Here is a 14,682-nt window from a genome sequence, read left to right as displayed (position 1 = left end):
CAGATCAAAGTCCAAATGAAGCCAACAAATAGTCCAGAAGTAAATCCACTGAGAAGTGATCACGATCCAAATGATCCTCTGCTGATCAAGAGAGGCCAGTGGGCCAACAAGAGAGAGTTTATTCTAGCAGTGGTTGGAGAAATTATCGGTCTGGGGAACGTGTGGAGATTTCCATATCTCTGCTTTAAGAATGGAGGCGGTAAGAGGATGTAACACACCTGGTTGGTGTAATAAGTCTTGTCAGCCAGTTGTCTCCACTCAGGTGTCTTTTTGGTGCCATACGTGGTGTTCCTGGTGACCCTCGGAATACCAATCTTCTTCATAGAGGTGTCTTTGGGACAGTTAACGGGTCAAGGTGGAATCACATGTTGGAGAAAGATTTGTCCTTTACTTGAAGGTACATACATTCAACACAGAAGCAGATGGCGGAGATTTCAGTTTGATATTTGGATTGCTAAACTGTTTGCAGGTATTGGCTATGGTAGTCTGATGGTCATGTTGTTAACGGTAATGTATTACATCATCATCCTGGCATGGGGTTTCCTCTACTTTTTTTCGTCCTTCAACTCGGAACTCCCCTGGGCTAGCTGCAACAATAGCTGGAACACAGGTACAATATATTTTCCTGAGAGTCTGAAAAACAAGGAGGGAATATACATGTGAAATAAACAAAAATACAAAACACACTTTAACACTGTAAAAGACAAATTCTACAAAAAAAACTAATTTCAAAAATGTCTTTTTCAGGGCATTGTGTTGATTATCGTAACGGTCATTCAAAAAACAACATCTCTGCAAATGCAACTTCTTCTGTTGAAGAATTCTGGCAGTATGTATTCTGTACTCAGTCAAGCTGGCTCATGAGTTCCAGACTCAGAGAGAAATCAAATGTTTTGATTAAGGAGGAGGGTCCTGAATTTATCTGGAGGGATTGAGGAAATGGGAAGTATTCGCTGGGACCTGGCTGGATGTCTTGTGCTCAGTTGGATTCTGTGTTACTTCTGTGTCTGGAAAGGTGTTAAGTCTTCAGGAAAGGTGATCTGCTAAACAATAATGACACACTCAAAAGCTAGCACGCGAGAAAAAGTCCAACTTGTGCTGATGTGATCTCCTTACAGGTCGTCTACTTCACGGCCACATTTCCCTATGTGATGATGATTGCTTTGCTGGTCCGTGGTCTGACCTTGCCTGGGGCCATGGATGGAATTCGATTTTATGTCTCTCCCGATCCCGCTCGTCTGTCTGAGCCGCAAGTAAGGCAAATATCTTTTCGACTATATCTTTTTCCGAAACTGCATAAATAGTATTAATGAAGAAGTTCCTCAACTTCACTTTAACGCATTCACTGCCAACCCAGTTCATATCTTTGACGTCTATAACCGTCAATGGCACATTCATATTTTCATGTTGGAAATACAGTCACTATATTTTCAGTTTGTGTCATAAAAATATGGGATATATGGATCGCAGAGCAACTTGCAATTTAATTGAGTTACTTTTGGAATCAAGTCATCAGTAAAGTTATTTATTCATGGTAACCATGGCAACACTGTATAAAACACAGGTATGGATGGATGCAGCGAGCCAAATATTATTCTCCTACGCTGTCTGCGTAGGTTGTTTGCCATCTTTGGGAAGTTATAACAAATACAATAACAACTGCTACAAGTAAGAAACACTGATACTCACAACACCTCCTTATTTCGCTCTTCCATGTTACACGTGTGACTTTCTTTATTCCAGAGACACATTTGCACTGTGCCTCCTGAACAGTTCAACCAGCCTTGTCGCTGGTTTTGCAATATTCTCTGTGCTTGGCTTCATGTCATATGAGCTGGGGATTGACATCTCGGAAGTAGCTGAATCAGGTACGACCATTCAGGACACCCCGAGACGAGTCTATGTCACTGCACACAAAGACATGCTTTCCGATCGTTGCCTATACAAAATGATCTCAATTGGCTTGCAGGTCCGGGCTTGGCATTCATTGCTTACCCTCGGGCAGTAGCCATGATGCCTTTACCACAACTCTGGGCTGCCTTCTTTTTCATTATGATTATCTTTCTGGGACTGGACAGTCAGGTGAAACTATTAATATGCTGAACTCAAATGTAATACTTTTCAAAGTTTTACATTTTAACTTACCATATGGAAAATAGTCAATGACATTCAAAACAATTACTGCTATTTCACAATAATAATAATAATAATAATAATAATAATAATAAATGTATTTCCTCTACAGTTTGTGTATCTTGAAGGATTGGTCACATCTATATCAGATTTGTACCCAAATATGTTTTTCACTGGACACCGACGTAAAATACTGCTGCTGGTAGTCTGTGGTATTTCTTTATGCGTTGGCCTCTGTATGGTCACTGAGGTGAGTGTGTTCAAATATTTCCTGCTCTTTTTGATGTTTTATATTCATTGGGACATGCGCATGGTGCATTTTTAATGCTCCAGATTTTCTGATGTTTTTTTATATGGCTTGCAGGGAGGGCTGTATATTTTTCAGCTTTTTGACTATTATGCCTGCAGTGGCATACCGCTGTTCACTTTTGCCCTTTTGGAATCACTTTGCATAGGATGGATATATGGTGAGCTTTGAAGACACACACAATAAAGTTAAAATATGTCATCTATAACATAATCTGATAATCTTACATCCGTTTTCAAGGTGCCGATAATTACTACGATAGAATCCAGGATATGATTGGTTATCGACCTTCCCTTTATATGAAATACTCTTGGAAGTATGTTACGCCTTTTTTGTCTACTGTAAGTAAACCTCATTTTCCAGTCCACTGATCCTCCAAAGACAATTCCACAAATGTTTGTAATATTTTAACCCTACTAAATAAGGCAAAATATGCGTACAGCAGTTGGAACAGCACAATGTCCATCGAATTGATGCAAAAAAGTGCAAGGTTTAATGTCTTTAAAAATAATGTCATAACTGTAAGTTCCAAGCATGTTCACACAACAAATTACATCATTACGTCTCTCTTGTAAGTGTTATTACATATTGTAGTGAATTGTTAACGACATTTTCTTCTTCATCTTACCTTCTTAGGGTGTCTTACTTTTCTTCCTTGTCCAATTCACCCCTCTGAAGTACAATAACAACTACCAGTACCCCTGGTGGGGATACGCTCTGGGATTATTACTTGCATTCTCTTCAGTTATAATGGTTCCTCTGTGGATTCTCTACAGTGTGGCGAAAACGCCAGGATCAATCACTCAGGTGTCATACACATCACAGGATTCATGTTTGTTTTACTTCCATTTTTTTTTTTGAACTAGTGGGAATAATGGCGCCTCTCTCCCTTTTACTTTACAGAGAATAATAGTGTTGACAACACCAACAGACAAGTCACTCCGTGTGTCAGTGGAGTCAAAAAAGTTTAGCTTTGTCAAGGCTTGAAAAGAAAACAAAAAACAGCTGGACAACACAAAGATACATGTAACATAGTAGAGAATGATTATTTACTGTATTGTAAGTTGCTGTAGAATTTTATTTAATAAAACTAGACAATATAAATAAATTTATTTCCTCATTGATATTATCCATATATTTATTCTTGTAATGATTTACAGTAATAGTATTATATATTGGACGGTATTAACCCTTTAACAATTTCACATTCTGGCCACCAGAGAGCGCTAGACTCCTGTGGTTTTGCTATTGCGTGTGCGTGTGTTTGTGTCATAAGATGCGTCCCGTACAAAATTTAAAAAGTTAACCAATCGCTGAAAAAGTGAAGTAGGCATGTTGAAGTCTGTGGAGTCACGTGTGTTTTAGATGTTTCCCTCCTCCAAGTTCAGAAGAAGTTGAATTTAAAGAGAGAAACTATTTTGTGTACAGAGAAATATTTATTTCTCTTATTTTGTCAAGTTATAAAATAGGTATTGCAAATAATTGACAGCAAAAATCCTTATATCTTGAACTTTTGCACTTAAGTACATTTCAAAGTCTATCTTTTGGCTTTTTCTAACGTACTGGAGTTGAATCAGTATTCTAATTTTGCCACCTCTAAATGAAGGTTTGACTAAAAATGAAACTAAAGATAAAGAAAGAGGAGGTAAAGAACCCATATTAAGTTTACAAATCATAGTAGTATTGCCAAACAATTCATGATTTAAAAAATAGCAGAGTGTGCGAGATGAGGGCCTTAAGAAAACTCAGACAGCCATGATGAAATAGGAAAGAAGACCAAAGCTACTCCTGTCTCGTCACGGTAAAGCTCATCTGTTTGAAGAGGAGAAACGGGAGCTGGAGATCAAATTTGTGTTGTGGAGCAGTGATGAATGGTGCAAATCCAGAAAAAAGGGCTCAGGATGATGTTTCTCTTTAATAGCCTGATTGCTCAATTAATTCTGCCCGCTCGCCGCTTGGACCCTTTTAATGTAGAAGTGGCTCTATTTGCTGGCAGATTAGCAAAGACACCGGCTGACAGTTTGCACTGCTCAAGGTATTTGGGAGGTCTAATTCATTCATAATGCCACAATGTGCCCCATCTATCATCTCAGCTTTTTCATCCGATAACTTGCCGCTTGCTCCCTCTTCTCATTCCAGCCTGCTGGCTCCTCTGGGGCAGGTGGAGGGAGGTGTGTGTGTGTGGAGGGGGGGTCAAACAAAACTCTTGTGTGTGCGTTTGTATCCACGCGCATGCATATATGCGAGTGAGTAATGCGTCCGAGAAGATAGGAATTGCGTGTTTGCAAGGTTGTGAGGTCATCAGCGTCTCTTCCACTGATGAATTATATGCAAGCAGGCAAAGAGAGTCAATTATCCAAAAGAAAGAAGAAAAAAAAACACGGCCACCGCGCCTTCTGGCCCCAGGGTCCCTTTTCCAATTCAGATAGTGATTTTCCCCAAAATGTAGGGGAAAGAGCATGAAGGAGAGAGTTGGATGATGATGAGTTAAAAAAACAGAAAGAAAAAGAATGAAACCCCCATCTGCACCTTTGTGTCCCCCCCCCCCCACCTCGATGGAATCCAGAAGGCACAAAATGCAAAAGGCTATTATGAGGCCTTCAGAGCGCGCCAACGCCACTTATGATGGATGAGTGTGGGATTTAGAAAGGCCTCCTGTCAACCAGCAGCCTCCTCCCTGCTTTCCTCACGTGTCTCGTCGATCCATTTCAACCGGCCGCTGGTTAGAAGACATTTCTCATATATTGTGGTACTTTACACTCCTCACACAACAGACATCGGGACATAGGGAAAAAAATAAATGGTTACAATATTGATATAACGTGCAAATGTGTTTGTCACCATGAAATGTAATGCTAATTTGTGCCCTTGAAATAAGTCAACATAAAAACAAAATGCTGGTTTGTTTGCAAATAGTTTTAATATCAACCATGCAAAATTTTAATCTGATAACACTGCCATGAAATACTGTAGGTACAACCAGTGCAGGAAATATTCATTTGCATCCACAAAATATGTGCTCACAAAATAAATATATGCAGTGATGAAACAGGTGTACATTTATAACATTACAATTGAAAACATTTTTGCCATTAATTAGGTACAACTTGTGCACAAAATCTTACAAAGTAATTTGTGAAAATGAAATAAATGCAAATTTGCCCGACAGAAGAGGCCTACTTAATGAAACAAAAGCAAAGTGGATTTTACATTTTTTATAGCAACTCATGAAATCTGGAAGTGACTGTGCTCCAAATCACCGGACCATCCTGGTCAAAGTGTTTATCTTTATCTTCACTTGCTTTTTATGGATCAATTTAATCTCTTGGACCCAACTGGTTTCAAACCATCAGAGAGAAAAGGGGATAATGTCTAAGCTCATAATTGGTGCACACAGCCAACAGTCTTGAACAGTTTTAAATCGGAAAGTCTATGGATGCCAAATGAAATACAATTAAGAAACGGTTCTTAAGTGAATTCAATGAAGGCAGAAGCAGTGGCTTGAATTAAATACTAAAGGGTTCTCAGAGTGGGGATGGCAAAGAGAGTTGATCATGTGGTGCAGTTAGTTAGTTAGTTAGTTAGTTAGTTAGTTAGTTAGTTAGTTAGTTAGTTAGTTAGTTAGTTAGTTAGTTCTTACTTCCACTACTGATAACTGAAATCTGTAGACAGTAGTATAAAATTACACTGCATTTTGTTGTTTGTAACTTGGCCACTGGGGGCAGTAGAATACAGACAGTCATGCAGACACAAACAAAGAAGAGTTTCACAAATATGCGACTCAGTAATATGCGGTATTTTATAAGTCAGTTGGTGTTAAGTAAATGGAGCCGAGTTCACTGAAAAAAAAATCTGACAAGAAAATTAGATCCAAATCCCAAAATATATTAGGTCAAATGAATGTGAAGAAAAAGTGTTTGACTGTGAAAGTTCAGACTCGTGACCTCCAAATTCCTCTACTGCTGTCTGAAATGAAAACTCACCTCATAATTTTAGTCAATTGTCTTCTCATCTCCACACACTGATGTCATCGTGGCTTTGTGGCGCGACTCTTCTGTCACGGTTTTCTCGCGGGACTCTCTACTCCTCTGCTTTTTCTCTATTACCCCCCCCCCACACACACACACACACACACACTTACGTCCTCCCACAATCACACACACATCACCTTTCTTATGCCCCGCGGCGACGTCCGCTCCACAATGGAGAACGACGGAGTGGTTGGGGAAATGATGGCCATTTATAACTGTATCCTGCCACCTCTGCCACACACACACACACACATACACACATACACACATACACACATACACACACACACACACACACACACTGACACACAATTTGGTGATGCACCGATGGTAGACAAAGGAGGAGAGCTCTAAAAGTCACTAGACTTAACTGTACAGATGAGATATTCAGGACTGTGTTGGAAATATTATGTCCGTCCATCCATCCAATGTAAAGCAGACATGGAGACTCTAGGTGACAGATATCCAGTTTCCATGGTAATTACCTGATTTGCAAATACTTTTGAAACGGTCAAGAATATGAATGTCCGACGTGTGTGTGTGCGAGTATATGTGTGTGCGTTCCTGTCACGACACTGGATGGGCTGTCACTTTGTTAATTGCCTGAACATGACCCCACCCCGCTCCGCTCACCTGGCTAATTACTGTGTCTTTCTAGCCAAGACATTGAAATGAATTTGACTCCATTCGTGTGAGGTAGTATACGGCTATGTATGTGTGTGTACGTGGGTGTGCGTCATTGTCACAACACAGGATGTCAGCTTTGTCCTTCAAGTGATTGTTACACCTAAAGAGGTTCTAAGTCACACTAAACTGATCCAGTGCAGGGGTAATATAAAGATCCATCAAATACTTGAAGGCTAGAAAAACATAATAGTATCTGTCAGAAACAAAATATGTGTTAACAAAAGACAAAGATCATACATTACAATAAAACAGATTTTTTTTTTTGATGTAAGTACTTCCACAATGTTATTTTTGACCTCCTTGTATTAAAAGTTCTTCTGTACCAAGAGAAGAAACGAGTCCACAAATCTGTGGGACAAAGTTGAGCAGAATCACACTGAAGCCATGCTAATGAAATGCTAATAGGATGCTAACGAGCATCGGGAGGGGAGCATGCAGGCAGGTAGGAGGTAAAGTTGCAGAGCCAGCATGCAAATGGGTCGCGCTCTGGTGAGCAGTGATCCAAGCACCCACGTTGCCTGGATGAGAGTGAGAACATTAAGATGAGAGCAACAGCGGGAAGAACGACCCCTGTGGGCTAATGAATGCTGATTAATTCCTAAATTACATTTCACAACTTTATTATTTTGCTTTTTTTCTTATGGTTGACATTAGCCATAGTAGCTACTGCTTAGTCTGTTAAAAAACTTTTGTTACTTGAATAAATGAGTCTAGTTGTGAGGTTAAATTTTATTCAGAGATGGCTTTATGTGTCCCTAAATATATTTGTGACACTAAAAAAAAAGGTTTTTATTTTAAGTGCCCTATTTTCATCCCAGGTGAGGCGCTTTGTAATTTAAAACTCATCTAAATTTTAGTAATCTTTACAGACCCGTTCCAACTGGTCCATTTTACAAAAGGGTAGTTTACGCCGTTGTGAGAGTGGAGTGAAGCCAACAAGTTGTTTGAGTTGCTTGAGTCCAAAGTGCATTTACAGACGTCCATGGGTGGCTGATTTAAAATTGGCTCGGGAGATCACAGATGTGTCAAATGGGGCCATTGGACATCAACTTTGAGTGACACTGTCATGATATTGCTTATTGTTCACTCTGGCATTTTTATTACATGTCTGCCAACGTCCATCAAGAATGATGCTCATTAGATGTGCAGGTGTACCTAAGGTTGTGGCTTCTGAGTGTATAGATAGGTGTATGGCCTTTGGGCTTCCCCCAACTCATACACATCAGTGTTAAGAGAGACCCAAATGTGACTACGTGCTCATGCACGCCAGCGTCTGAAGAGCCGGCGAGCGCATGCGACGGGAAAGGAATGAACATATTTAAAATAGGAGACAGGACTCCATTTCTTTCGGAAGCAGCTATTAATGATCTTTCATTTGGATCTCATCACAGATGCGGCCCGGGGAAAATTGCTTTCTTTGCGGCCGAGGTGTGCAAAGACGTGAGACAGGATAATAGTCAATACGTGTTTTGGAGTGGAGAGAACAACACCGGGTACACGGAATTGACAAATTCCCGTGATGGCGATGCCACGAGAGAAGGGGATGAAGCGAGGGAGAGGAGGACGGGGAAAACATTGGAAGATTGAAATTTATGACATTGAAAATGACTAGGTCCCTCTCTGCTCTGGCTTCTTCGGTTGCACTCAACCTTGCAATGAGGGCAGATCAAACAAAAATAGGCTATTGGGAGGTTGGGTTGGTGGGGCGGGCGGGATGAGAGAAAGGCAATGAAGGTGGTGAAGGGTGGGGGGGAGCATGTAGAGGAAAGGAAAGAGGGATGCAAGGCAGAAGTGAAGGTGGACATTAAGGCAGCAAATGATGATGTTGTCAGTGAACAATGTAAATGGCAGCGACACAGTCAACAGACACAGTCGGCCGGGCTCTCTCTCAGCCGGATGGCACTGACAAATGGAATATTTTGTCAGGACTTAATCAGAGCAAAATGGGCTTTCGCCTACTCGCCCGTACCGCAGAGAAATGATTGCCTGTCGCTTCGCTCGTCCCAGTCGCTTCCTTTTGGATGAGCGTGAACGTGGCCGGCGAACCCTGCGGGAGGTCACATTGAGAGAATTGATCACTCAGTTTTTACATCATATAGTGACGCTAAGACTGTCTCCATCATAGATTCTAATTGGGTGATGAATGTAAAAGGGGCAAACTAATAAATAAGAAGTGATGGATTTTGGAATAGGCGGCTCGGCGGTGCACTGGGTAGCACGTCCGCCTCACAGTTAGGAGGGTGCGGGTTCGATTCCACCTCCGGCTCTTCCTCTGTGGAGTTTGCATGTTCTCCCCGAGCCCGCGTGGATTTTCTCCGGGTACTCCGGTTTCCTCCCACATCCCAAAAATCATGCTTGGTAGGCAGATTGAGCACTCCAAATTGCCCTTAGGTGTGAGTGCGAGTGCAGATGGTTGTTCGTCTCTGTGTGCCCTGCAATTGGCTGGCAACCAGTTCAGGGTGTCCCCCGCCTGCTGCCCGATGACGGCTGGGGTAGGCTCCAGCACGCCCGCGACCCCCGTGGGGACAAAACGGTTCAGAAAATGGATGGATGGATGGATTTTGGAATAGGATTGATTGTGTACAGTGTCTGATTTTATTTTGATACCTGATCCCATACTCACTTACACATCACATAACACATCACGATTGTAGAAACCATCAAAACTATACAAGATGCAAGAAAACAGCTAGAGCCCGACTGATTAATCAGACACGCTCTTTTAAAATGTCCTTTATTAGCTCCTTTAAAAAAGTCATCCAATCTGCGAATTGTTACTACATAGAATATATCTTATTGGAATTGTGGCACTCATGTCCATACTACGTAGCACTCCACACGAACAGCCTTCAGACTCTCAGCCTGCGCTCACTCCTAAAACCTATTAGTTGTCATGAAGGCCTTATTTCCTACAGTTGCATTTGATAAAGCACCCCCACGTTGGCCCACAGCAGCAAGTAGAGGCCAACAGACAACGCTGACATGATCTATTTCTCTCGTGATGAATGCACCAATCTGCTGCCCTGTTGCCCTGTCCACCTAATTTGTTACCATGTGACACCATTCACGCGGTTTTCGATGCAGAGGAAGCTGCCTACGGGGTACGCCGACACTGAAGGTGTATGAAATTCTGCCTGCTTTCTTTTTTTGGACCTTCATCAATGGTAAAAATCTTTGATCAGTTATTAGAATAGCAGTACAACATGAAGACAATGACAAGTTTTGGAGAGACAGGGATGTGTTAAAACTGAGTAGCAGTTGCACTCGTCAATATTTATTTATTCATTCGTTCTTTTATTTATTTATTTATCTATCTATCTATCTATCTATCTATCTATCTATCTATCTATCTATCTATCTATCTATCTATCTATCTATCTATCTATCTATCTATCTATCTATCTATCTATCTATCTATCTATCTATCTATCTATCTATCTATCTATCTATCTATCTATCTATCTATCTATCCATCCATCCATCCATCCATCCATCCATCCATCCATCCATTTTCTGAACCTCTTTGTCTCCACGGGGGTCGCGGGCATGCTGGAGCTTATCCCAGCCGTCATCGGGCAGTAGGCGGGGGACACCCTGAACCGGTTGCCATCCAATCGCAGGGCACACAGAGACGAACAACCATCCGCGCTCGCACTCACACCTAGGGACAATTTGGAGTGCTCAATCGGCCTATCAAGCATGTTTTTGGGATGTGGGAGGAAACCGGAGTGCCCTGAGAAAACCCACGCGGACACGGGGAGAACATGCAAACTCCACACAGGGAGGGCCGGAGGTGGACTCGAAGCCACGCCCTCCTAACTGTGCCTATTTATTTATTTATTTATTTATTTATTTATTTTAATGAATTAATGTAATTATTTATTCACAAATGAAAAATGTATGTCAGCAACAGTGGTGAAATGAGCCGATGAAGCAACTGCAGATCAATAATCTCGGGACCAAACTGAAAGGAGTACAGTTATGACTTTTCAGGATCACTAACAAGGAGGGAAGGACATGAAAAAGGAAGGGATGAAGAGCTCTGGGTCACACTTAGCTGAGAGTGGATCAATAGCGTGTGAGATATGGCTGTGACCAGCCTCCAGGCCCGACTAGTCTTATGGCAGCTCAACAAGCCATTAGTGCTTTCCTTCACAGAAGAAACTCAAATAGATCGTAGCTGACATGTTCCAATTTCAGTCTTGCCACAGGTACCTTGAAAAGGACTGATTACTTGATTTTATTTTATTTTTTTAAAAAGCAACAAAGCTACTTTAGTTAAATTCAACCTCACTTAACATAAAATTGACAATCAGTTCTGACAATACTCAATGAGAAGTAAAAAACTATTTAAAGTGATGTTAGTTTGATTAAAAATCAAATCACGGGAACAATTTTTGAAGTCTAGTATAAAAAAAGCTCTTTAATCTTTGATGACTTTCCATCCTAAACCCTCACTTTAACTACTGATGATTTTCAATAGCCTGATTAGACACACACACACACACACACACACACACACACACACACACACACACACACACACACACACACACACACACACACACACACACACACACACACACACACACACACACTAATCTATATCAGACAAATGAGGCCTGGCTAACCGAGTGGAGCGAGAGAGAGAAACAATTGACGTGGCGAGAGAAGGCTAATTAGCGGAGGCTCATTAGTAGTCTAAGAGAAACTGTGATTAGGGATGTTTGCTCACACAGCATGCTGCTGCTCGGCTTAATGGGCCGGCCCGATCACTACATAATTAGCCTACAGCGTCCTACTGAGCTACCCGAGAGGAGAGTGTGACGCATTAAGGAAGTGGACTGTATAGGCCAAAATCATTTATTTGCACTAAACTGACTGATGCATAGGATTTATAGTGTCATACAAGATTGTAAAAAAAAATAAACTGGGAATGGCAAAAAATTGACTGTAGCTTCCTTTCATAGAATTAGAATTAACTTGATAATTAAGAAGATTTATTAACCATATGTCTAGCATCCGCCTGTTAAGAAATATTCCATCCCTTCACTGCAACCTTCTCTGTGAGTGCCCACCAATGACAATATGACGTCTCATCATCCCCTCCCCACAATCTAAAAGTTTACCCCTGAGCCCGAGCGCTCGTCTTTTTAAAGCCTTTCACTTAAATCTGATAGGAGTCCAAGCACTATTGTGATACGATTTCCCCCCACCAAAGTCCGTCCGTGATCCCGCATTTCCATGAGTCCCTCTCGTTCCACTTCCTGAACTGGGATGGATTGTCTGGAATAAACTCCAATCCTCCTTAAAAGAGGAGAGCAGGGGAAGGGGGAAGAACGCTGAGAGGATCAAGGATGCGAGGGCCAAAGCAGGGGATCCGACGGAGCACAAAGTCGAGTTAGCGTCTCTGTCGCTTCCTTGATTTCCTCTGGCTGCTGTATGATTATCTTCCCAATCATCCTCTCGCTCACATTTTCGATCCAGCCATGGATCCATCCAAGCACGCGTCCATTGCTCGATGCACTACCACTAGCGGCCACTGTGCAGCGCTCCGAGCGTGCGCGTTTGTGCAAGTGACAGTGCTGATCCGTGTGTTTGTTTTGTGAATCCAGGATTTGCTGGGCTAGATTAGACAACAAAAGCATATGGAAAAGATAAAGAACACTTAGGTAATGGATTTTGGCAGACTCTCCAGCACAGGCGAGAACTCATCCTCTTTCCCATCTCCCATCTCTCCTCCTTGCCGCCTGCTCTAAATATGTTTATTGTTCTTTACCCCGCTATCAAACTCTTGAGTAGAGAACGGCTCCATCTGTTTATGAGGATACTTGGAGGCAAGACAACAACTATATATAGTTTTTTTTATTTAGCTGTTTTTTTCCCCACCAACTGGTGAACTGAATGATAATTAATAAGCACATCATAACAATTCCAAATAGTTTATGTTGTTATGATACGTCTTTTAATAATAATATATTGTTTATGTACATTATCATGTTACAGCTACATAATTATTACTTCATATTATTGTAATATAATATAAGATAATTATTACTTCATATGAACATCTTCAAAGTGTGAAAAATCAAGCTAGTGTCTCTGCTCCCAAATGCTATGGTCATATTGAATTTGTTGGATACTACTTCAACTTGGATCTTCCTTACATGTTTTAGTTGTGGCAGTACATCCACCGAAAGCATCCCTTTTATAGTCGGCCACATAGACTCTGTTCGGAAGAAGGCCCAGCAGAGGCTTTACTTTCTGAGACAGCTCAGGAATTTCAACCTGCCACAGGAGCTGCTGAAGACCTTCTACACTACCATCAGGCAGTCTATCCTCTGCACTTCCATCACTGTCTGGCCACCAAACAAGACAAGCACCGACTGCAACGGACACTCAGGACTGCGGAAAAGATTATCGGGACCAATCTCTCATCTATCCAAGACTTGACAGGATCAGGAAACGTGCAAGTAACATCTCTACAGACCCTTCTCACCCAAGTCACAGTCTGTTCGAACTATTTCCCTCCGGACGGTGTTACAGAGCGCTGTATGCCAAAACCAGCAGACACAGACTTTCCCCAGGCTGTCGCTGTGATGAACTCACACCACTCTTAGAGTCTAAGAGACATCACTGGGCAATCATATCCTGTTCTTGCCACTTAAATGTTGTTAGTTGCTTAAATGTTGTACAGAGGCTGAGATCAACTGGAGTCAAATTCCTTGTTTGGCATGCACAAACTTGGCAAATAAAGCTGATTCTGAATATCCCAATAAACGTTAGCCACCAGCTAGCTTGCAAGCTAACATAAACAAATCCCCAAATACACTTCACATGGTCTTTTAAGTTTAGTCAATCCTTAGAAATAATTATTTGCAGATATGCAAAAAGCATCATTAGACACATGTAGTGCATACAGTGAATGTGCACATACAACAGAGGGCTCTTAAATAACACGGAGCAACCAACGTGAGTTAAGCAAGTCATGTGAATGATCACCTCCTTGTGGCTGTTATGAATACAAATTGAATTTACGCCGCAGCCTGGTCGCCGTCATGCCTCATTTGATTTATTCCTTAATGAACATTTTACAACGATGGAGATGGGGGAAATATTTCCACAGCAAATGAGACATACTTGTATCGCTGTTCATCACACACATATATACACACACGTAGCCGCTTTAGATTGAACAAACATCGTTCCGTTTTGTAATGGAGACAAAGAAAATTTACATTGTAATAAAAAACCTGCTGTAGATAACTTCTTGCCTCTTTAGTACCGGCACTCTCACAATTTGGTATAAAATATTTGTGCGAGCAAACAACATTTTCTGCGTCTGACAGCTCGAATTACAAACATGTCATACAAAGAAAAGACCTAAGGAGATCTCCATATTGGATTTGGGCTCTAAAGCCTCCTCATTGACCGTCCGCTGTGACAAAGGTGCTATAGGCCACATTGTTCAATCGCTACTTTTAGACTGATTCCACACAGAAAGCCATTTTCCTGTTAATGTTG

At 41.4% G+C, this 14,682-nt stretch overlaps 1 protein-coding gene across 1 annotated transcript; it reads left to right on the top strand.

Moving 5' to 3' along the window:
- LOC147046499 (sodium- and chloride-dependent GABA transporter 2-like) lies at window positions 1-3,463 on the top strand. Its single transcript, XM_085929358.1, has 14 exons — window positions 1-199; window positions 263-397; window positions 470-610; window positions 748-829; window positions 903-1,035; window positions 1,119-1,253; window positions 1,565-1,668; window positions 1,744-1,868; window positions 1,970-2,082; window positions 2,246-2,383; window positions 2,498-2,600; window positions 2,681-2,781; window positions 3,077-3,247; window positions 3,344-3,463. Exons 1-14 carry the CDS (start codon window positions 16-18, stop codon window positions 3,425-3,427), a joined length of 1,749 nt encoding a protein of 582 aa, XP_085785484.1. The 5' UTR covers window positions 1-15; the 3' UTR covers window positions 3,428-3,463.
- Window positions 3,464-14,682: the final 11,219 nt, after the last annotated feature.

This window comes from Syngnathus leptorhynchus, chromosome 14 (assembly GCF_054491065.1).
Source record: "Syngnathus leptorhynchus isolate UIUO chromosome 14, UIUO_Slep, whole genome shotgun sequence".
Classification (NCBI taxonomy): Eukaryota; Metazoa; Chordata; class Actinopteri; order Syngnathiformes; family Syngnathidae; genus Syngnathus; species Syngnathus leptorhynchus.
Note: the sequence above shows the minus strand (reverse complement) of the source record. Positions and strands in the feature narration are given on the sequence as shown.

What these genes read in the sequence shown, in the direction of transcription:
- LOC147046499 (XM_085929358.1), top strand. Translation starts at nt 16, where the DNA reads ATGAAGCCAACAAATAGTCCAGAAGTAAATCCACTGAGAAGTGATCAC. An exon ending in GCCTCTGTATGGTCACTGAG is followed by an intron (nt 2,384 to 2,497) that starts GTGAGTGTGTTC and finishes TATGGCTTGCAG; the next exon opens with GGAGGGCTGTATATTTTTCA. An exon ending in TTGCATAGGATGGATATATG is followed by an intron (nt 2,601 to 2,680) that starts GTGAGCTTTGAA and finishes TCCGTTTTCAAG; the next exon opens with GTGCCGATAATTACTACGAT.